The 23,888-nt window shown below is 42.5% G+C and overlaps 1 protein-coding gene across 1 annotated transcript in view; it reads right to left on the reverse strand.

Annotated features, from left to right (window-relative positions):
- Positions 1–15,807: 15,807 nt before the first annotated feature.
- Positions 15,808–23,888, reverse strand: part of Ppp1r14c (protein phosphatase 1 regulatory inhibitor subunit 14C) — a 72,350-nt gene continuing 64,269 nt past the window's right edge. Inside the window, exon 4 of the mRNA XM_070010233.1 lies at positions 15,808–17,406. Coding sequence (XP_069866334.1) covers positions 17,332–17,406 — 75 coding nt within the window. The 3' untranslated portion in view covers positions 15,808–17,331. The remainder of the gene's footprint in view (positions 17,407–23,888) is intronic.

Below are 23,888 nucleotides of genomic sequence, written 5' to 3' on the forward strand. Positions count from 1 at the left end.
ATAGCTCTGTAGTAGAGTTTGAAGTTCGGCATGGATAGCCCTCCCATATTGTCTTTATCCCCTAGAATTGTTTTGGCTATTCTAGGTCTTTTGTTGTTCCATATGAATTTTTGGACTGTTTTCTGTATTTCAGTGATGTACGTCATTGGGATTTTAATAGGAATTGCGTTGAATTTGTATATTAGTTTTGGAAGTATTACCATCTTTACTATATTAAGTTGGCCTATCCAGGAGCATGGGAGGTCTTTCCATTTCCTAGTGTCTTCTGCAATTTCTTTCTTTAACTTTTTATAGTTCTCATTAAATAGTTCTTTTACATCTTTGGTTAGGTTAATTCCTAAATATTTTATTTTTTAGGAGGTTGTTGTGAATGGGGTTGCTCCCTTTATTTCCCTCTCTTCCTGTACATTATCAGTGTATAGGAAGGCAACTGATTTTTGTGGGTTTATTTTGTATCCTGCTATTTTGCCGAAGTGATTTATGATTTCTAAGAGTTTGGGGATGGAGTTTTTGGGATCGTGGAGGTATAGTATCATGTCGTCTGCAAAAAGGGATAGTTTAACTTCTTCTTTCCCTATGCGGATCCCTTTAATGTCTTTTTCTTGCCTTATTGCCCTGGCTAAGGGTTCTAGGACTATATTGAAGAGGAGTACACATAGCTTTTGATACAAGCCCAGGGCTGCTTTCCAGCCCCACAGGGCTACTTTCCAGCCCTACCAGCTCTGGGGCAGCAGCCGGGCACTTCTGTACTTGCCTCTCAGAGTAGCAGCAGGCCTTGGACAAGCCAGCAGCAGCAGCAGCAGCAGCAGCAGCATTGTTTAAGTATATCCTTTCCTGGAAAAGGAATGGACAACTCTGAAATCAGAAAGTTTAGGATAGGAGCCTGAGGGGAAAGGGGAATCTGGACAGAAAGCTTATTCCACATGATGTCATCTAGTAAAAGAATGGAAGTGTAGGGAATCATTTGAGAGCAGGTCTTCTGCAGCATGTCCTGTGAACCCTCCCTGGCTCCCCACCCCCGCACAAACAGAAGGGTTAAATGCAGTTTCCTGGGGGTCACCTGAGATCTATGCAGCTGCAGTGACAAGGGACCCCGACGATCCCATTGCACACCATGCTTCTGAAAGACTGACAAAGACATGAGGTTCACTAAGTATTCTCTGACTGTTCCTCTCTGTGCCTTTTCCTCTCCTGGTAGCTGCTTACTGGGCCTTTTTTGGGGGGGGAGGGTCAGTCATGGGCTTGAACTCTGGGCCTGGGCACTGCCCCTGCACTCTTCAGCTCAAGGCGAGTGCTCTACCACTTGAGCCACAGCACCACTTCTGGTTGTCTAGTGGTTTACTGGAGATAAGAGTCTCATGGACTTTCCTGCCTGGGCTGGCTTTGAACTGGGATCCTCAGTTCTCAGCCTCCTGATTACAGATGTGAGCCATCAGCACCCAGCTAATGGGCCTTTTTTTTTTTTTTAAGAAGATGGTGAGATCTCTAAGCACATATTTTGATTAATGAAATAACCAACCCATCAATTAATCAAAGAAGGGGCCCAGGGGAGTAGTGAAGGTAGGAATCGATCACACCGGCTCATCAATCACTGGAAGGATTTCAAACTGCTTCAGGTTGAACTGCTCCCCTCTCTTTTCTTGGGAATGTGAAGCAGTAAGGTTTGTATAATTCAGAACAAACTGCCTTGTGGTGAGTTCCGATCTGTTCTCTCCATGGACTTGCTTTCAGCTTACACTGAGACCTGTTTACTCCCAGCCATCTTTTCTTATGCATGCATAAAAAACACAAATACAAATCAAGAAATACTGAAATCATTCCACCACAAACACATTTGCTTGCCTTCTCTTTAACTGTTTGATTTGGGGTGGGGAAAAAAATGCCTGCAATCTGCTTGCTATTAAGACAAGGAAGCAACGCTGACATATACATGTGTTTTGATCACAATCAAGCAATCAGCAGAGACAGAGTGACAGGGCCTCAGGAACAGGTGGAAGGCTGAGCTCTGCTTTATTGCTTTTCTTTGTGTCCTGGGCAGCCCCCCCCAACAGTCTTCAGCCGCCACCCCCCAACCTCCAGTCTTAGAGGTTCCCTGCTCTCCCCAGCTTGCTTCCTTTCAGAGATAGCCTCTCTGGCCCTGGTGAGTCTCTTGGATGCTTCTGACTTGCCAGCAATGAAAAGAAAAGCACAGGGCAGACTCAGCATGGACAGAAAGAAGAAGCAGAGGGGAGAATGAATGTGCTGACATGGCCACGTTTCATCAACGGTGAACATTCACATAGGGCTGTACTGCTGGGTTCCAAGAGAAGGACTACAAAGTCCATTCATGGCAGAATTCCCTTGTCCCTGGAAAAGCTTGAGAACAGAGAACAGAAGTCATCTGTTCTCTGAGTGACTCATTTTAAGACCTGCCTGGCCACTGGACACTGGTGGCTCTACCTGTAATCCTTGCTACTCAGAAGGCTGAGATCTGAGGATTAAGATTTGAAGCCAGGGGCTGGGAAGGTAGCTCAGTGGTAGAGTGCTTGCCTTTCCATGAATGAAGCCCTGGGTTCAATTCCTCAGCACCACATAAGCAGAAAAAGTCGGAAATGGTGCTGTGGCTCAAGTGGTAGAGCGCTAGCCTTGAGCTGAAGAGCTGAGAGATAGCGCCCAGGCTCAGAGTTCAGGCCCCACAACTGACAAAAAAAAAAAAAAAAAAAAAAAAAGATTTGAGGCCAGCGCCAGCGGGAAAGTCCAGGAGATTCTTAGCTCCAATTAACCACCAAAAAAAAAATTGAGCTGTGGCTTAGGTGACAGAGTGCCAGTCTGGAGCAAGAAAAAGCTAAGGATAGCAACTGGACCCTGAGTTCAAGCCCCAGTGCTGGCACACACACACACACACACACACACACACACACACACACACACACACACACACACACACACACACACACACACACACACACACACACACACACACACACACACACACACACACACACACACACACACACACACACACACCTGCCTACCTGTGAAGCTCCCCAGTGTGCCTATGGGAGATGCAGACTCTATTTAAGCTCAGTCTAGGCCCATTTCATCTATGGACTGGGGCTAAGGAACTGCCCAGCAGCCTTTGCTCTCTTTTGCCACCACTCAAGCCCAGCCAACCTGCCAGGAGCCTCACCAAACATGTTTTCACTGGCAGTGATGACTTGAACACTCTTTTTTGTCGACCCCCCAGAGCAAAAGCAACAGCAGGTTAGACAGGCAGGCGCAGGCCAGTCATCTTTCTCCTGGGAATGAGAAAGCAGCCATATGGCCATGAATGCTGCTGTGTGCCTAACTGGCAGAGTGAGGGAGTATGTCGGGAGACTGTAGGGGTGCTGTCTGGTCAGCTCAGCCTTTGTCCACACACTCATTTGAGAACAAAAAGCCCTTATTAATTCAATGCACTTCCTTACTCCCCCAGTGGCCAGTCGGCCCTTGATGGTTTTACCAAGCAGTGTCTTTGTTGTCTGAAGGAGTTTGTGGGCCCTCGCACAAACATTGCAGATACAGAAGACCAACTGAGCAATCAAGTAAACAAGTGAACTATCCATACTTGTGGGGTACAGTGTTCTCTTTCCTCCTATTGGATGTGTGTTTCCATATTCTATAACCAGCGTGAGTACTATCATAATGGGAAAGATGACAGCCCATCTTAACCCTGGGTGTATCATAGTGTATGCAACTCAGATCAATGAATGACACGGCAGATGCCTCATTAGCGGACGGGGGTGGGGGGAAGGAGAGAGAGGCACGGTGGCAATATTTACATGAAATGGAAGTCTAACATGGGAAAAGCTTCTCTGACTCAGAAATAGGCCATCTGGGCCTGAAGTGAGATTTTAGAAGGTAAGAACCACTCAGACACACTGGTAAAAATCAGTTCAGTGCAGAAAACTCCATAGGAGATTGGGAAGTTCAATTTTATTATATTGTTTTTCTTTTCTTTTTTTTTTTTGTCGGTCATGGGGCTTGAACTCTGGGCCTGAGCGCTTTCCCTCAGCTCTTCAGCTCAAGGCGAGCGCTCTACCACTTAAGCTACAGCGCCACTTCTGGGAAGTTCAATTTTATTGAGAGCTACTATTGACTATCCAGACTTGGGTGAAGTAGGGGGAGAGGGAAGGGAGGAGGGAGGGCTGGAGAGAGTCAGGAAACAAGGCTAGAAGACTAGGAGAGAAAGGATGATGAACAGGCTACGTTGGCCTATAAGATTTTGTCTGTGGCTAGGAACAGTAGCTATTGGCAGGAGAGTTCTTGGGCTCTCCCAGCCTGGGTTAGCAAAGTATTCCTCCAAACTATAGTGGCAGATTGGGGTCGAGAAAAGGATGTATTCAGACCTTTGTAGGTCAGTATGCTAAATCATGTATGCTTCATACAGGAAGCTAATGAGAATTTTCTCTCTTGTCCATTTCCAGTGTTGATCTTTCAAAACAGATACTGAGCAGAGGAACAGTAAGACACTGATTTGGTGCAGCAGATATTACCATACCTACTTATCTCTGTATCTATTTCATTCTTCTTCTATTGTACACTGTATAGCTCAGACTCTTTAAGGAGGGTCTTCTTTCTAATTGAAAAGTATCACCTAGATGTACTCGAGAAGCATTGAAATAATTGCTGAGTGAAGTAGCAGTGAGACAGACCTTGTAGGTAGATTTGTAGCCATCAGGTTTGGTGATAGCTTTTGATCCCTGGGTTGTTGTTGGAACAATATGTTCCCTGGTTCCCAGAAGCAGTATTAGCAATGGCAGCTTCCTGGTCCTTGGAGAATGTTGAAGGATAGGACACTGGAGCCCAGCAGTTGGTTCAGAGGCTTGAGGATTCCCTAGATCACTGAAGTTTCTTTCTATCACACTCCTGGGAACATAAACCCTCCCCTCTTCCTCTAGTGAGTGGAGCAAACTGGATTTTGGAATACCTAAGTATTATTTAATCCATAATACTGACTTTGATTTACATATTGAATCTATTTAATTGTTATTATTTATCTAGATATTCCCAAAATGGAAATCTAATCTATTCTTGACCAAATGTTGCAAACCTCCACATTTTCCCCTATAGTATGGCAGAGGACCTAAGTTCAAACAACAGCCTTATCCCCACAGGCACAAAAATACATACAAGTTTAAAAAGAGACTGCAAGATAGTATAGTAAAGTTCCAGGCACAGTGCCCGCCCATGTCACTCTGGTTGGCATTCTTCCCCTCCTAACTACAGTGTGGTTGGAATCGGGAAGTTACTCATCATCTAGCGGAACTGCATTGAGACCAGAGTAGAAGTACAGCTTATGATTCACTGACTCTAACGTGAAAGCTAAATGCTATGGGTTGAATCATATCTTCCCAGAAGATGGGGAAGTTCTAATCCTAGTATCTAGGAATAGGGCCTTGTGTGGAAATGGTGCCTTTGCAGAAGATCATGTCAAATGACGCCAATATGGTGAATCCTTACCAAACCTAATTGGTGTCTGCTTTAGGGGACACAGATTGAGCATGCAGAGAGGAAACAGGGCATGAAGATCTGAAGCGACACCGTGGCAGCCAGTGCCCTTTCCATAGGAGCCCAGTAGCTCAGGGACAGCCATGCTCCGTTAGAGGAACCCACCCAGCCAGCACCTTAACCTTGACCTTGACCTTGGCCTTCCATACTAGGAAACACTCAGTGTCTACTGTTTTAGCCTCCAGCCCATGGAACTTCATTACAGTAGCTGCAAACTAATGTACTCTTAATTATTTTAATTGAGAAGGATTGTCTCTCAAAGGCAATATTAATTATTTAAACAGTATTCCAATCTGCACAATTAGCAATACTAACCTAGGAATTGAAGCAATGTTTAGGGGAGAAAAATCTGGAACACTCTGAAATTGCTATGCTGTAAGTGAAGAATATGAAGCTCTAGGTGAAAGATACAAGGGATGCCTGTGAGCAACAGAAATAATAGCTAATATTTATTAGGTATTCTTTTTGTTTGTTTTTCCTGTCATGGAGCTTGAACTCAGGGCCTGGGCACTATCCCTGAACTCTTTTTATTCAAAGCTAACACTCTCCCACTTTAAGCAACAGTGCCAGTTTGGTTTTCTGGTGGTTAATTGGAGATAAGAGTTTCATGGCCTTTCCTGCCTGGGCTGACTTTGAAGCACAATCCTCAGATCCTGACTAGCTAAAATTACAGGTGTGAACCACTAGGGCCTGGCTTTATTAGGTATTTCTATGTGCCAGGTGCTGAGTTAAGTACTTCACATGCCTTAACTCATTTAATTTGCACAACAACCAACCATAGGTGGTAGATACAAGTATCACCCTCACTTCTCAAATGAGATCACTGGGGCACAGAAGAAGTATGGTCACTCACCTAAGGTAGTACAGGGAGAAAATAGAGAACAGGTGATATAGTTTGACTGTGAGCAGTCTGGCCCTAGAATACATTTCTAAACAACTAGGAATCACTAGTTTTATGTTATGGTTAATTCTATGATCAGCATTTGTGAGATGATAAAAAAGATTTGTATCTACTATCTTAACAGTTACTGATAAGCCAGGCAAAGAGTTGGGTGCTGAAAGATACAAAGTACAAGAGACTAACCAATTTGTGGGCTGATGTTACTCAGTTAAGGTTGTAAGCACAAAAATCAAAAAGGAAAAGGAAATTTCTCTTTTCCTCAAAACTGCCAGAGCTCCCAGATTGTTTTACTTGCCAGTCCTTATAATCACATGAGCCAAATCCCTAACATAATAAATTGCATGAATATGGGCACATATGTACATATATAGACATATGTAGCTACACACATACAAATGTAAACAAATATGTGCACATGCGTGTGTCCTTTGGCTGCATTTCTTCAGGCATTCTTGATTGACCAATCAACAGTCTACTTGAAAAAATCATAGCATTTAGTGTGAAAGACTGGGGCACAGCACCTTCAGAAATTTCTGGAAAGTCTAAAATTCTCTTCAGAAATTCTCTTCAAGCTTAAATTTCTCAGCTACAAGATGATAATAGCAAAATAGTTTTGAATAACAATAGGTGCCTTGCCTATTTCATGGAAACAATGTCAATATCAGATGACAGAGGTGAAGACATTTTTAAACAATAAAATGTCACACTACTATCAGTCATTAAATGCCAGATATGCATAGCTAGGAGATAATATCCATCATTTCTTTTTAATTCAGAGGATGCTCAGGCTCAGGTGAAAAGAGTAGAAGCCATTCGGGGTTGAGGTCATCCTGAGTCAGTCAAGGAGGTAATCAACACATTTGCACTTCTCTGGGGGCTGTCCTTGCAGTTACTATTTTGGAGGTAGAGGAGAGGGTAGGGGAAGGGATATAAAGCCAACTTCTGTTTTATTCATAATGTTTACTTCCTGAGTGTAAGGTCAACTAGGTAGTTGGTAAGTAGATAAGTAATTAGGTATGGTAGGATGCACATGATAGATCATTTCTTTTCAATATTCTCTGGGATTTCTATACATACAGAAATAATTTATTAGAATAATGTTTTTAAGCATTACCACTGAGTAAATTTAAAGAGAGAGCTCCAGGAAATCAAAGTATTTGAAGGGTATCATGTGGGTCATAGGTCAGAAGCTCCACATTTTTGGTGTCTAAGTTATTTATTTATTGAATGATGAAGACTTAAAAATGAAACAAAATCAGAAGTCAAGTGGCTTTTTGCAATCACTTTAAGGTGAAGGGAGACAGATAATTGATCCAGGAGCCACTGCCACCTTTCCCAGAAGATCTTTGGTATTTTTGGTTCTGGCTGAAAGAGAGGTATCACTTCCTTCCTCCTTCTTAAATGTTTCCCAGAGGCCTGTGTGTTGAAGACTAGGTCACCAGCCTGGGCCACTATTGGGAGGTGGTGGAAGCTTTAGGAAGAGGGCCCGGTGGGAGAAAGCTGGTTTATGGGGTACCTACCCTTGAAGAGGATTAAAGGGCTCTGGCCCCTTCCTCTGTCTGTGCCTTTATTCCAGGCCACCAGGAGATAAATTGACCTTCTTTATGTAATTCTGCAGCCTTGACATACTGTGCTGTGCTCCACAGGCCCAAAGCAACTGAGCCCAAGTGACCAGGGAGAGAAGTCTCTAGAACTTTGAGCCAAAACAAGACCCTCCTCCTTTAAGGAGTGTTTTTTTTTTTTTTATAGCAATGGAATTCTAACGTAAGACAGGGAGTTTCTGGTTAATGTGTTTATTAAAACACTGTGGACAGATGGGCACAGCCAGAGAAAGGATTGTTTGGGGATGGTGAAGGCCTGATGTGGTGGTTTAAGAGAGAGCAGAAAGACACTCTGAGAAAGTAAAGGAATGAAGTTTGCGACAAGGGAGGGAGGGCTAGACTGTATTGCAGATGCATCCAGAGAGAATCAAACAGCTTACATCTACCAGAGAATAGTTAGAACAGTAAATAAAGCCTGGAGGCCAGGAGGAAGGATTCTGCTAATTGGAGTACATAATTTAAGAGCACAAACCCCTGGAGGGACCGACTGCAGGTTTAATTAAAGATTATCATCTGTAACCTGGTCCTTTGTTTTAAAACACTGGCCCTGAGAAGAGTTCAGGACACATGTGAGCCTCATTAGATGCCGGTCTCCTTCTTTGGATATCAGACAGAGTGGGCCATTTTCCCACCTGTAATTTGGCCCACTGAGATGACTGTTCGATTTAGGATTCTTGTTTAACAGCGGCCCCCAGCCCAGCTAAGAAAGACCAAAGAAGGGGAAATGAAACAATCACATTTTAATATGGAAAAGTACAAACAAGGATTTCTCATTATCTATAAGGAGTTGTACAAAGGACTTTCAATGGAACATGTCAGTTTATGACAATGATTTAAAAAAATTTTTTTTATTCTTTTTTTCCCCTCCACGTCCTTGAAAGACTCTAAGTATGGAATTTGGGAGCTAACGCATGTCAGCTCTGAAAAGCTTAGAGGTGAGAGAGGCTGTTCATTGAATTGCAGGTATCATGCTGTTTAGCCTTAGGAGAGCTTTTGCTACAGAGAATGCTCATCCTTGATTAGCTCCCTGAATGGTTGGATTCGCTCGCCTCTGAGTATCTCCCTATAGGGAAAATTTGAAGCAGATCCCCCACCCCCCAGTATGAAAAGTTCTTCTGGTACCAGAGCATTTCCCTATATGGTCTGTTTCTGTTGGATTTGAATCTAAACCCCAAACGTGGTTTTGGTCTTTAAAAGATTTGTGCAAGGTCTGTGCTTGGCTGCAGGTCTTTGAGACAGGAGTCCACCTGCAGCTGTCGGCTCTCCAATAAACACTTCCAATTCAACCTCTCAAAATGTGGCTTCTCCATTCTCACCAATCCAGTTCCCATACAACACCAGTCCTAAGGTCAGATGCTATGGTCCTACTTTTGTTTTTTTAAAATAAGTTTTTTATTGTGAAAATATTGTACAGAGGGGTTAGAGTTACATGAGCAAGGTAATAAGTACATTTCTTATCAAGCATAGTTGCTTCCTCCTTTGTTTTTCCCTTACCATCCCTTCCCTCCCACCTCCTCAACTACATTCCCCTCCACCCCCCTTCCCCCACCTAAATTGTAAAGTTCATTTTTCAACATAGCGTCTTGTACATCTCATTATTGCAATGGGTCCAACTGTATCCCTATTTAAACAACTTGTCCCTCCCCAAATTATATCAACATCAAATACAGTGAAAACAGGGGTTATACCGTGGGGGAGGGACATACAAAGCAACAAAAAAAATCACATGGTACCTTATAAATATGTTGCAAACAATAGCAGGAAAGCAAAAACAACTTGGTGTGTACTTACAGCCCAGCTAATGGAAAGATGAGCTTCCAGCCTTGATGAAGGCCATCCTTTCCGGTCTCACACCTGTGATTAGGTAGAACCTGTAGGCACAACCCTAGGAGAACGAAGAAGAGAAAAAAGCAAGTGCCTTGGGGGAGTGGCCATTACTATTCAAAGTGACTGAACATATGCTCTGTAACTACCTGCAGGTTCTTTCTGCATCAAGTGCTTTATCTGTGGATCTGTTTACACAGCTGCTTATGGTGATTGAGTCACAATTGTGGGATGTTTTTGAGTTTGGAATGCTATGAATTCAAATCTGGGCTGTGTACTGTCCAGTCCTAGATAGCACTGCCACTCAGTCAGCACTGTGTGCAGGGGTGAAAACAGAGATTCTAAACTGTGTAAACTGCTGAGTGTTAAGGGCTTCTGGGTCTGAAATGTTTTCATATTCTATCATTTCTCTATTAAATTTATTAAATTTAACTTTATGCTAACTCTAAACTAACAGACATGTGCCAAGCACACTTAAGGTAGGCTAGCTAAGCAATGATGTTGGGTAAACACTTTTTGCAATATTTTCAGTTGCCAGAAGATTTATGGGGGCGCCACTCCACTGTAAGTGGAGAAGCATCTATAAATGTGTGGTGGTTAGCCTTGCTAGCGTTTCCATCTTATGGATCAAGAGGTGAGGGGCAATGTCTGACCCACCACCATAACAAAGCCCATTGCTATTGACGAGTTGATTAGCTGATTGGTAAATGAGTTGTCACCACCTCTTTGCAACTGCTTATGCTCCCAAGCCAATCAATATGTGCCCTTTCTCCTGTAGATGCTTGTATTGTGATAACCCTTTTCTCCTTTATTGCTCTTTTGAACCTTTCTACCCAGTGGGAATGTTAAGTTGACAGATAGGACTATACCTGAGACATCAGGCTAAGTTGGGACAAACTTTCTACTTTATGAATCTCCTATAGGTCACCCGAAGCCCCCCACCCAAAAAATCACAATAAAGACCCTACCTGTCTGTTCTTGCAAGACATTGTTGGGAACAAGTCCTTGGCCTATAATATTTGCATTGTATAGAATATTCTGTAGCTAGAGGAAACATTGAGATTAAAATACCAGAATCACTGTCTGTTTAATATAGCATCTAATTTTGGGCCAATATCAAGATATACAGAGATTACAAGATGGGAGCCAAAACACATGATCAGACATGATGACTAATTTGCTTTCCAGGTCTATTCAACCCTGCGTGCTGTAGTTTCATCCTACTTTTTGCATAGCCACAGGAGATGGGCTCTGGGTGAACGAGTCCTCTAGCCGGATCATCTCTGCAGGGCCACATAGAAAGGTTCCAACTGCACTGCACAGCCTTGTGAACTCAGGTATTAGCCAGCACTCACTGACCACACTGCATACATGGCTAGCTCACTCATGGGCCGGCTGGCCACACCTATCCTTAGCTCTGTGTTATAGTTTTCCAATTTCATTTCCATCTGTTATTTCCTCTTCTCTGTTAGTCAACTCCCATGTTCTCACTACATCATGTTCCAATGAGGAATGCAGATTTCTTCCCAGTCTCCAAGCCCACAGGACGGCTGTGTCCCTCGCTGCTCTATCTCAATAAACACTCCTCATCTATGGAAGATCGAGTCTGGCCTGTTTCCTTCCTTTCTCCTCCATTTTCCTAACACTACCCACCTCACTGTGTCATTGGGCAGCAGACTACAGATGTAGGGGTGCTGGGAAAAGTGACTTAAAGCATTCTGTAAGCAGCCTCATGACCTCCAGACACTAGTTATAATGTCTCTCCTTCCCCATCCTTAGTCCCTCCCGGCCCTCACACCAGACCCAGATCTCAATAAAGACCTGTATAAAGTCAAAAATGAGGGATACTTCTGAGTACACCAGAAGGTGGTGCAGATTAAGACCAGGTATGGTGGCACCTATCTATATTCCCAGATACTGGGGAGGCAGAGATTGAGAAAATTGTGTTTCGAGGCCAGTCCTATGTGAAATAAATTAGCAAGATCTTATCTCAACCAATCAGCTAGGCATAGTGATGAGAATTTTGTAATCCCAGCTCTTTGGCTCAAGTGGTAGAGTACTTGCCTAGCAAGCACAAGGCCTGAGTTCAAACTCCAGGACTGGAGTATATACAGGTTGATTGTGGCACCCCAGACAAACCTCACAGCAGGATAAAGAGACACATGGACTCCCTGTGGCTTCTGAAACCTCACCACTAACTCCATTATCTCTAGCGCCCAGTGCTTGTTGACTATGAATTCTTGAAAAAAAAAAATCTATGTCACCCCAATAGATTGGCCTCCAGGTCACAAATTAAAGGGAGTTGTGGGATTGGACATGGGCAGCAGTAACATTATTTTTAAAACCTAAAGTACAGACAAGCTTCCTCCACTTCCTTGAGGAGCCAATTCTGACAACACATATAATTTAAAAGCTTTTATACAGCCTTGGGTGGACAATCAGAGTTCCAAACTCAGGCAGTTGGATATAAAGCATTTGAAGAGTTAGTCAAAAAGTGTTCTTACAAATCCATGGTGGCCATGAACATTTACTTCCCTACCATTGAAAAAAGCCCCAAGGACTTTCCTACCACTCTGACAACACACAAAAAAATTGCTCCCAGTAATAAATGGAGTCGCTGTGTGAAACGATTGCTTTGATGGGTGGTTATGACTTCAAAGTCTCCTCAGCTCTGCTTGTTTTTCCTTGGACAATCATCACTATTTGATATTGGTTGTTGGCAACAAAATGGGGATTGTAGATTTTCTGCCTTCAGACTTTGGAGTTCGTTAGAAATGTGCCTGTCTGTTTCATTACATGGTTGAGTTATTCTTGGTCTCAGGCAAGAAAGGCTGAACTATTGCTTCAGCCAGGGCAACTTCTGGTCCTAACATTAAATGTGTGACCTACTTTCTGTGTATGGTGGCAATTGGGCATTTATCCAATAAAATACAAACAAGGTTAAAGTAAAGCCACCAGTGCAACCATGTTCACTGCAGCATTATTGGCCATAGTGAATAGATATGGAATCAGCCAAGATGCCTTTCAATGCATGAATAGATGAAGAAAACGGGGTATATGTACAATGGAAAATGTGGTATATATACACAATGGACTTTTATTCACCCATCAGAAAGAATGACATTGTACCATTTGTAAGAAAATGGAAAGACTTGGGAAAAATTATATTGAATAAGCCAGACCCAGAGAAACAAAGGTTGGTTTCTCTCATTGGTTTCTCTCTATAAACAAATATGATGAATGGTATGCAAGTGGTTTCAAATGAATGAAGTATAGACTCTACGGATTGCTCAAATACTGCAGTTCTTTAGAAAAACTAGGTCAAAACCTAACAAAGCAAGCAACAGGAAATAGGCACTTTCAAGGCGGGGATGAGGCCAAGGAGAGAGGAGTAGACAAATGCAGGAGGGTCCAAGGGGAAGAATGTAGTCAAGAGTTCATTGTATATGCTACAAAATAGAAGGGATGGATCAAAGGGGGAGGGGGGAGAATGACACTGATCCAGATGCATTGTATTCATAAACTCTTTATTAAATGGCACCTCCTTTGTACAACAACTTAAAGGTAATAAAAAATGTAAGTATCTTTAGCGTTTTTGTTTCTTCACATAAAAACCATAAATTAAGGAGCAGTACTTTGGATTTGAGACCCATGATAAAACAAGCAAAGAGCAATTGAAGCCAGGTGCCAGTGGCTCACACCTGTAATCCTAGCCACTTATAAGGCTGAGATCTGAGGATCATGGTTCAAAGCCAGTCCAGGCAGGAAAATCCGTGAGACTCTTACCTCCAATTAACCACTAGAAAACTGGAAGTGCCACGCACTGTGGCTCAAGTGGTAGAGTGATAGCCTTGAACTGAAGAGCCGAGGGACAGTACCCAGGCCCAGAGTTCAAGTCCCACAACTGACAAAAAGAAAAAAGAAAAGAAAGAAAAAAAAAGAGCAATTGAAAGCTTACTTGCTCCCAGAAAGTATAAAATATTCTATGGAATTGAAATTCCCACATAGCTTTATGATTTGCACAGATATTAAATACCAAAAAAATGCAGACAATAAAAAAATGCCTTGTCAAAGGGCAAGGCTTTAGTCTCATGATTCTGTTTTCCCAGGGAAAAGATGGCTGAGTGTGAACTTTCCTTGGACTCACTGCTCTGTATGGTACACCATGATTCACATGTTTGTCTTCATTTGTTTGAGTGATATCTTAGGCAGAATGATGGATGATGGAAGGACACGGAGTGGGCCAGGTGTTGGCCATTGATGCAGACATGTGAAACTAAGCAGGTGAGAAAAATCCATCCCAGAGCTTGTGAGCAGGAGAACCCAAGGGAAGAAAGGCAGGTGGAGAAAAAGTCCTGAGGCCTAGGCCCGGACCAGTCTGCAGGTTCCTGGGAGGTGGCACGTCTCTGTAGATGGGTGATACTTGTACCTGGGGTAGAAACTCAGGAAGAAAATGTTATCCAGAAAAAGAACTTCTGGATCTGGAGAGGAGGCAGACAGGAGACAGGAAATGTCTTCCTATGGGCCTAGACCTCCAAGTCCCCAGACTGGTTCTCCACATGTACTAGGCACAGACATTTTGAAGATGTGGTGGCAGCACAAGCCCCCCCCCGCCCCACCTTTGCTGTTCTTATTTCTAGCACTCTTTGGCTCTCAGTCTCTCACTTGCTCTGAAGTTCAGCCTCCATCTATCTCCTCTCCCTCCCTCCATCTGTTTCTCTCTTCTGCCGTGTGTGTGTGTGTGTGTGTGTGTGTGTGTGTGTGTGTGTGTGTGTTAAGGAAGTGGTAAAGATAGTTATCCTCTCTTCTCTGTCTCTCTCCTTTCTTCTCTCTCTTCTCTCCTCTCTATCCTCTCAGGTGCTCTCTCTGTCAGAGAAGTAGACTTCAAAGTAAAGGGTAGGGTGCAGTGCTCTGGACACTTCACTACTAAGCAGAAAACAGGAGAGACACAAGACTGGACATGGATTCCAAGAGGCAGCAGTCAGTTAACCGACATGGGTGCATGGAAGACGTGCCGGCAGAAGACAAGCTTGGTGTCTTAAGAACAAAACTCCTTGGGGAAATCCTCAGAAGATCTCAGATGCTGCCTAAAGAAGGATGGGAGGGAGAGAAGGAGGGAGGGAGGGAGGAAGCCGGGCTGGTTGTAGTTGAGACCTTTATAGGGATTTTTATCCATACTGTGACTTGAATTCAGGGCCTCCTACTGGCTAAAAAGACACTTTGTCACCTGAGCCATTCCCCCCACCCCCAATTTTCCTTTTTGTTTGCTTTATTTTTCGGATAGGGTCTTATGCTTTTGCCCAAGACCAGCCTGAGACCATGATCCTTCTAACTGCCTAGATGCGGTTACAAATATGCAACACCAGGCAGACCTTGTTCTGTAAGGCAAAGTCTTGCTGAGGTTTTTGCCTGGCCTACCCTTGAACCATAATCCTCCTATTTCAGCCTCTCAAGTATCTGGGATTATAGGCTTAAACTACCAGGCAAGGTAAAAAGTCATTTCTTGCTTCATCTAAAGACCACATCTTGGGCTGGTCAAGTCTAGTAGAAATCCTGAAAATCCTTCACTATCCTGAGTTATACAATGTGTGACACTCTAACAATAACTGACATATTTTATTAGGTTGAAATCTTGTACATTTCTCTCAGATGGGAAGAGGGGAGTTTTAATAAAATGAGGGCGGTGTGGCCTAGCAAAGGGCTGGAATAGAAGCCTGGCAGAGTACACATTGCTCTTCTTGTTTCTTTTCTAGCCCCAACATGTGTCCCAACACCTTTACTTCCAGCAGCCAACATGAAGCCACTTCCGGAGACAGCAAGGATTAAATCTCTGCAAATAGTTTGAAGATGAAAAAATCAGCTTTATGAGAGGGTACTTGGTGCTCTCATCTGTCTTAACCCAACAACATAAAATCACCAGCTTATTAGATTCTACAAAGCACAGAAGCAAACTGATTTGTAAGCAGCTCCATTTATTTGAGTAAATAAGCTTGTAAATAAATCATTGGTAAACATTACAAAATTAAATACATTTCCAAAAGCTTGCCAGTATACGTAAAATTCACAAACGTAGTTCTTTTAAAAAATAAAATATGTTCAAAGCACCCTTGATATAAAATGCCTGGTCCCTGTCCTCAGACAGGACCACCTGGAGACATCTTACAGCAGGTGGGGTTTCCAGGAAGAGGCCGCAGGGACACATGAATGGAAGAGCTCGTACTTCTACCTGTTACCCTGCCCACATCTCATCCGAATTCTAATTCTTCTCCAAAGAGTTAGTATGTAATAATGGAGGGGGCAGACAGGTGCTCAGGCCTACCTCTAAGCATGGAGGTCAAGGTCACACTGAGGAGCAGGAACACACAGAGTTTCCATTCTGAACCACTGAGAGAAGCCACAAAGGACATCCATACTTCCAGGCCAGCAAGTGTTGCTTCCTCGAGTGCCTGGAGAGGAGGCAAGGCCTTGCCCATCCCTGCACTTGCTCAACCCTCAGCTCTCAACTCTGCTCTGATGCTAACCAGGCACAAAAGGGACTAGAATCTACTTTGAAGGAGGAAGATGCCCAACCAATTTCTTTCCTTCTTACCTGCTTTCACACAAACAGAATGATACACAGTTTTGTTTTTTGTGCGTTGAAAGCAGCAAAATCTATTACTACACACAACTTCTCTTTTCCATGACAAATCACTACTTAGAAAGTATGGACATTTCTCTAGAAAGTATGTTAGTTTTTCAAATTAAGTGTTCTTAGAACTTTTAAAAGACCACAAATGAGGCAATAAGTACATGACCTGGCGAAGCATCTTAACCAAGGAAACGACAGAGTCTATAAATTAAGCCCTTGACCAACTCAACAGATTTTTTTTGTAGTGTAGCTCATTAAAATAACGGATACACTGAGTTCTTCCACTTTGGTGCAGAAAGTGAACGCTGAGGGTCAACAGCACTCCCATGAAAAAGGCCGAGTGCTGTGACCTCCCTCCTTAAGACGAGCACAAGTTTATCCCATCCATGTGAAATAAAACTCACATCTACAGTTTAACTTGTTGCGTAGATATATACAAGAACAAGAAACTTGACATCTGAGCCAAAATGTACAACCTAAGGGGGGGAAAAAACTGGTTGTAAGAAAACCATCTTCCCTGTATTGTTAAGGTCCTAAACATCTAAGTCCTTGCAGAAAACACCACCCAGCCTGGTTCATCAGTGGGCATCCACCTGCCTTGATAATCCTTGGCTGGGCTGCAGTCAGAGTCGTGATACCTTTGCTATTAAGCTATTACACTAGTGAAAACCCTTAGAAACGACAATGAAAAGGAACGCTCATGAATAAATGTCTAATAAATCCCCCTCCCCACACACACACCAAAAAGAAGTTGTTCAGAAGGACAACTGTTGTTTAATAAGTCTTCATGAAGTTCAAACCCCAGGACCCTTTCTTCGTCTCCGAGACAGTTCTACCCTGTTCCAGAATCATATGCTCTTCCTCTGTGGAGGGCTTAGCTTCCTCATGCCTCTTATCTTGGAGAGTAGCTCTTTGATAAATTCCTAAAAGAGATCAAAGAAGTGAACATGAAGTCATGCTACTAAAATCCATGTTGAAAAATCTGTGAAGTAAGTGATGGTAAGCACCGCGAATCTTAGTCAATGGAACTGGCGTAATAGGGAAATTGGGAAACAAATGAAGAATGCCTCAACTTCATAGCCCAGCCTTGCTGTCTTCACCCTGCTCTACTTGCCTTAGGAGGGAAGCCAGGCCCGCTTCTCTCACTGACATTATCTACGTGGTTGGTAGAGGCAGGTGTGGAGAGCACCTGGGGCTTACTGTGTACATGGAGATCACCTGCAGCTCTTGTAGAGTACAGCCAGGTTAGGGTCTAAGACCCTGCATTTCTAACTAGGTCACAGTTGATGTTAGCACTGTCTGAGAGGGTACCTGAAGGCTCAAGACAAGGACAAGAGGTCCTGGCAGCTGAATGTGCATCAGATCTATTAGTGATGGTGTGGATTAAGCCACTGAGTGCTAGGCCCACCAGCACAGTGGATCCAGTAGAGGGGTGGTTTGGTAGGTAGATGTGGGTGAAGCTGACGATGTGCTTTTCTGATGTGCCTTTCACCAGTGGCATGAGTGCCCCTGCTCCCAAGCTCACAGAGAACCAGCGCTCTAGATCACATGAAGGGACTTTATGGACTGTAATCCATAGCCCCAAACCCAACTCGAACTAAACCATACCAAAGCACATTTTTAATTACCTACACACACCTGAGGTTAAAATTTACACAAGGACTGTTTTGTGCGATGCATTCTGGTATTTTCTTTTTGATTCTCCTTTCATTTTCAGAGGGAAGCTGCAGGGCTGCGATCCACGGAAATGATTGCATGATCTGCAAATGGATCGAAATCCACTGGGAAATGGATTGTTGCCTCACATTTCAAAATGTCGGAACCCCATCCGAGGCACGTTCATGCGTTAATTGTGTTTTATAATATAATTGTATTGGTCAAAGACAAGAACGACAGCCAGACCCTATGACCAGCAAGTTCACAGCCAGCAAATGATCAGACTAAGCACTTTAGGGACCAGCTGAGGGCACAATCAGTGAGAAATATTACTCTCCCTCCAAGCCATCCCCAGCTCTCACAGCCAGAGGCCCAGGCTCAAGGGTCCTTCCTGCTCTCCAAAGCTAAATACAATAAGCTTAAACACTTAAAGTTACCACTATCATTGGCTTTTGTTTTTTATTACTATAAAAATAATACACAATTTTTCTAAGAAAACTTGGAAAATACCAAAAAGCAACAATATACTCCTTAGAATGAACAGCTGTGAACATATTTCTTCTATGGAAAATTGTTTATACCTCCTAATTAAGATCATACTGAATATAACAATATCCTTTTGTTCCACTTAGCATTGTTATGTCAGGAGCTTGTTCCCACAACATTAAGCAGTCTTCCTAAAAACTAATGCTCATAACTTTACACTCCTTTATTGTGCAGACAATATACCATTTGCTTAATTCCTACATCAATGGATTCTTAGGTAGTTCCTGGCTTTTCAAAACTATAAACAATGGTGTAACTAAAATCACTATAGTTAAGTCTTTGCATGTAGTTTGAATTATTTCCTCTGGAGAGTTATCTTTGAATTGGCTGAAATGTCAAAATGCTTTTTACCACCACCATATCTACTAAGACTGGACAGAATGGAAGACAATGGAAGTACAATGAAGGCCTGATTTCAATTTACTGAATACCTATCTAATTTAAAGAATTCTCTTAAGTGAAATAATGCCACATTTTCCCATTTACACACAATTTTCACTTTGAAAAGTTGAATGTATTATTGTATGCTTTGTGCAATTTAATCAGTACATAGTATTAGCACATAGTTTCACAAACCTGTTACACAAATGACTACTATAAAAAGTTTCAGTCTTTGACTCTAAATTTCCTTTCTTCTTAAGTCCAGCATCAGAATCACAAGTCCTATTACTTACCTTGTGCACAATTCTTTGTGCAATAGTTTAGAAACTTCCCTTTGCAGAGCTAAGACTAAAATAACATAAAGAAGAATATACCCTGAACTACAGATATATCTCTTCAAGACAAAAGTGATTGGTAATTTAAATCTAATTCAAAACTTCTCTGAAAATTAATCACAATGCTTATGAGTCTCAGAGAGTAAAAAGGTTAATGATGTAATTGTGTGTGTGTGTGTCTGAGAGAGAGAGAGAGAGAGAGAGAGAGAGAGAGAGAGAGAGAGAGAGAGAGAGAGAGAGGAGAGAGAGAGAGTATCTTGGGGCCTGAACTCATAGCCTGGGTGCTGTCCCTGAGCTTTTTTGCTCAAGGCTAGCACTCTACCTCTTGAGCTACAGCTCTATTTTGATCAAGTGGTAGAACATCATAAGGGAGAGTGCCTAGGCCCTGAGTTCAAGCCCCAGTACACACACACACACACACACACACACACACACACACACACACACACACACACACACACACACACACACACACACACACACACACACACACACACAAAGATATAATTTTTCTTTTCTTTTTTGTCGGTCATGGGGCCTGAACTCAGCTCTTCTGCTCAAGGCTAGCGCCCTACCACTTGAGCCAAAGCGCCACTTCCAGCTTTTTCTGCTTATGTGGTGCTGAGGAATCGAACCCAGGGCCTCATACATGCAAGGCAAGCACTCTACCACTGAGCCACCTTTCCAGCCCGCAAAGATATAATTTTTCTTGGGACTATGATGCATTAATATGAATGGAAAAAAATCCCATTTTTCATTTTATATGAACATAACTTGTATATATATCTTAATATACTGTTTTGTGCATAATGTGCATACTTATGCTGCTCATGAAATTTGCATATTTGGGTGCTCAGCTGAGTGGGTTAAAAAAAGCAAGCTCAATATTTATTTTCAAAATAGAAACTTGCCAACACCACTTGCACAGAAGGATTCTGTTGATTGCAGATGATTCTTGAGGAAAATTCAAGGACCTCTAATTAAATAGTTGGGTTTGAGTTTGTATTACTCAAAAACACTTAGATCAGTGACTTTCAGTATATCTCATTCACTTCCAAGAGTCATTTTGCCTTGGACTGGGAATGCTGATTTAGTCTCAGAAAGGTTATTCCTTGTAGGAAATGACACTGATTTGAGACCTGAATTAGTAGAGGAAGCCAGTTGGAGGAGATATAGAGACCTAGCTGATAGCCCCCTTGCTGTAGGACTCTTCCTACAGAGGAACAAGCCAGTGTGACAAGGTAGAGAGTTAACAAGAAGCGCTGGAAAGAAATCCTTCAAGTTTCTGGAAGTGTTCTATATAGAGTTAGTGTGAGTTCTACCTTAGATGTCTAGAAAAACCCCCAATGAGGCCATTAGGGCCTAGAGTTGCTGGGGTGTTTTTTGGGGAAGGGGTCTGTTTTTCTTTTGAGAAGTTTTGATAGGGTGTGTCTTTTAGGGTACTCTGTCAGATTGGAAAAACAAAATCATGTTTCCTGCTCTCACCCTCCATATGTCTGGACGTTGAAATGTCAGAGGAGATAGGTTTCCATTACCCACAAACCAAGCAATCATTTCACCAGTGGGTACCAACAGAGGGCACCAAGTGTGGATTCAATTGTGACACTAGATATTTTGTGCTGAAGAGTTAGTTACCATCGGGCATGGTGCTCACACCCGTAATACAGCTACTCAGAGGAGATTTAAGATCTGAGGATTGGTGTGAGCTGGACAGTCTCTTATTTCTAGTTAAGCACCAAAAGGCCAGAAGTGGAACCATGGCTCAAGTGGTAGAATGCTAGGCTTAGCAAAAAAGCTAAGAGACAATGCCTAGACCCTGAGTTCATGCCCCAGTACTGGGAGAAAATAAATAAACAAACAAATGTTATTTATCTCCCACAGGTTAAAGTGTAAGCCCTACAAAACTGTCCTCCATTCACATGTGGAACTCAGGCTTGTCAGACATACTTCTGACAACTGACGTAAGTAAGGGAGTTTCCACTGTCCCCACTCCTTTTATTCAACAATTTGCCACAGCAGGTCACACAACTCAGATAAACACTTAGATCTACTAGTTTATTATACCACTAATAATAAAGGAGATGGTAAATGATACAGCTAAACAGCAAGATAAAGATATACAGAGGGTTAAGGTATGAGGGAAGGGTCTAGATCCCTCAATCTGTCTCAGCGCTGTCATGTGAACCCTGCATTTAGGGGTGCCCATGGAAGCTTCATAATACAAACATGATGGACTATTAGCTCAACCTCCAGCTCCTTTCCTTTTACGGGGGGGGGGGGGGCAGGAGAGGAGGGAAGAGGAGGGGCAGGTAGGATTGACAGCTCCAAGCTTCTAACTGACTTGATCTTCCTGGTGACCAGGTCTTATCAGGACTCCAAAACATATGCCATTAATTAAATTAATGGATCAATTATCCATTGTCTCCTCAGTGGGAGACAATGTAAGAAAGAAATCACACTAACTTTGTATAGGACACTTGCAGAAACTTGAAAAGAAAGAATTCTTTCCAGCATTTCTTGTTATCTCTGCATCTGCTCACACTGACTTGTTCCTCTGTAGGACTCTGCAAGGAAGCTGTCAGCTAGGCCTCTTTATCTCCTCCAACTGGCTTCCTCTGCTAATTCATCTATTAAATTCCACTATTAAAAAAAGATACTCCTGCTGCCCAGTATTGCCTAGGAAAGGATTAGGAGCTTTGCACCAGGAACTGGGGTAAACGATCAAGCATTTGAAAAGATGAATGTAGCTCCCCTATTAATCAGGAAATTACAAGTGTTTCAGAAACGTCATTCATGGAGGGGAGACCAACTCAAATACACATTGCTTATTGTATCACAATGTTTTATGCTCGTTTCATCTAAGCTGCTGAAATTCATTTTATAAGGTTGCTCATGGTATTTGTTGAATCTCTGTAGTCATGTTCCCTACTCGCATTTCTGATAGTGATCATTCATCTTCTGTATTCCTACTTACTTGAGTAAATAGATGTTTGCCAATTTTATTGACCTTTTCCATTCCACTGAGCTCCACTTACATCTTTATTGTTTCCATATACAGAGGTAGGGGGTTGGGGAGAGGGTTGAAAACCTTGCTTGGCTTTTCTACTTAAGGCTGATGCTCTACCACTTGGGCCACAGTTCCACTTCTGGCTTTTTTGTTGATTAATGGAGATAAGAAGCTTGCAGATTTCTCTGCCTAGGCTAGCTTTAAATCATGGTCTTCAGATTCAGCCTCCTAAGTAGCTAAGATGATAGGCATGAGCCACCAGCACCTGGCTTAGCCTCAATCTTTTATCCTCTTGGTTGTCATTGTTGTTATTTTTAAGGTGCTTTATATTTTATAACTTAGACATCTAATACTACACCTTCTCCTCTAATCACTGCATTAGTGAAATCTCAGAAAGGTAAGATGGGCTTTCATTTTCACTTAGTTCAAAATACTTTTCAATCCCCCTCTTCTTTGGGTTTTGAATTACTTAGATAAGCATTATTTAGTTTCCAAATATTTGGAGATTTTCCAGATATTATTCTGTTTTTAATTTCTAAGACAATATCACTGTTGTCAAAGAACATGCTTTGAATGATTTGAATCCCTTTAAATCCGAGTGTTGCTTTATGATCTAGAACATTACTAACTTGGTAAGCAGTCTGTGGACTTTCTGTCTTGACATACAAGTTGTTTCCAAGGTGGCATTTCACCATTGCCTTGATAGAGCTTCCTCTTAACTGGTGTATGCTCTAAACATGCTGAGAAGGATTAACATGTTATTCCTCAGCTGAAGAATTCCCAATGAAAATATAGTCATTTAAAGCATTTTCCCAGCCACAAAGGACATAATCTTCTCATTACTCAACAAAGAAACTATCAACTCTTTTTTTGGCTTTGTGTAAACAGATGCATGTGAGTGGATGAACCCAATGGGCAGGCATGGGTTCCATATCAGAATTTGACCATTTAGGCTTGATATGAAGGATCTAACACGATTGAAGGTCTCCCCTGTGGAGCCCTTTTCCATATGCCCATAGTTAAACCAAAACCATAAGTTGTACAGTTCAGTAAAACTTATGTTCTATTCCATTACAAGTCAGCTGCCCCAGGTCACAAAGCAAATACTTAAATCTAGGCCTTTGGTGCCAACTGAGTTGGGTAACTATCTGCAGAGCCCTCATTGAACCCTAAGTGGAATCTCTGTTAGATCCTGCCCTGAGTGCTAAGTTGAGAGGAATGGAGGGTAGAAGTCCTGTTTTTCAGGAGCTTCTAGGTCAGCAGGGGCAGAAGACAAGGAAAGGACTGTTGGTAGTAGGCATAAGTGACAGTGCCAAGTGAGTTCCCACACCCTGCAGGCTTACCTGTTTACCGTGCTTACCTGAGCTCTTGGGCCCTGAATAGAAAACAAACTGGGGCTGAACCAGTCACCTGTTTTTAATGAGGTTAGGGCCTAGTACCCCCAGGACTGAGAAATGAATAATGTCACAAGAAGCAGAGA

This window comes from Dipodomys merriami, unplaced genomic scaffold (genome assembly GCF_024711535.1).
Source record: "Dipodomys merriami isolate MVZ:Mamm:240054 unplaced genomic scaffold, mDipMer1.0.p SCAF_8, whole genome shotgun sequence".
Taxonomy (NCBI): Eukaryota; Metazoa; Chordata; class Mammalia; order Rodentia; family Heteromyidae; genus Dipodomys; species Dipodomys merriami.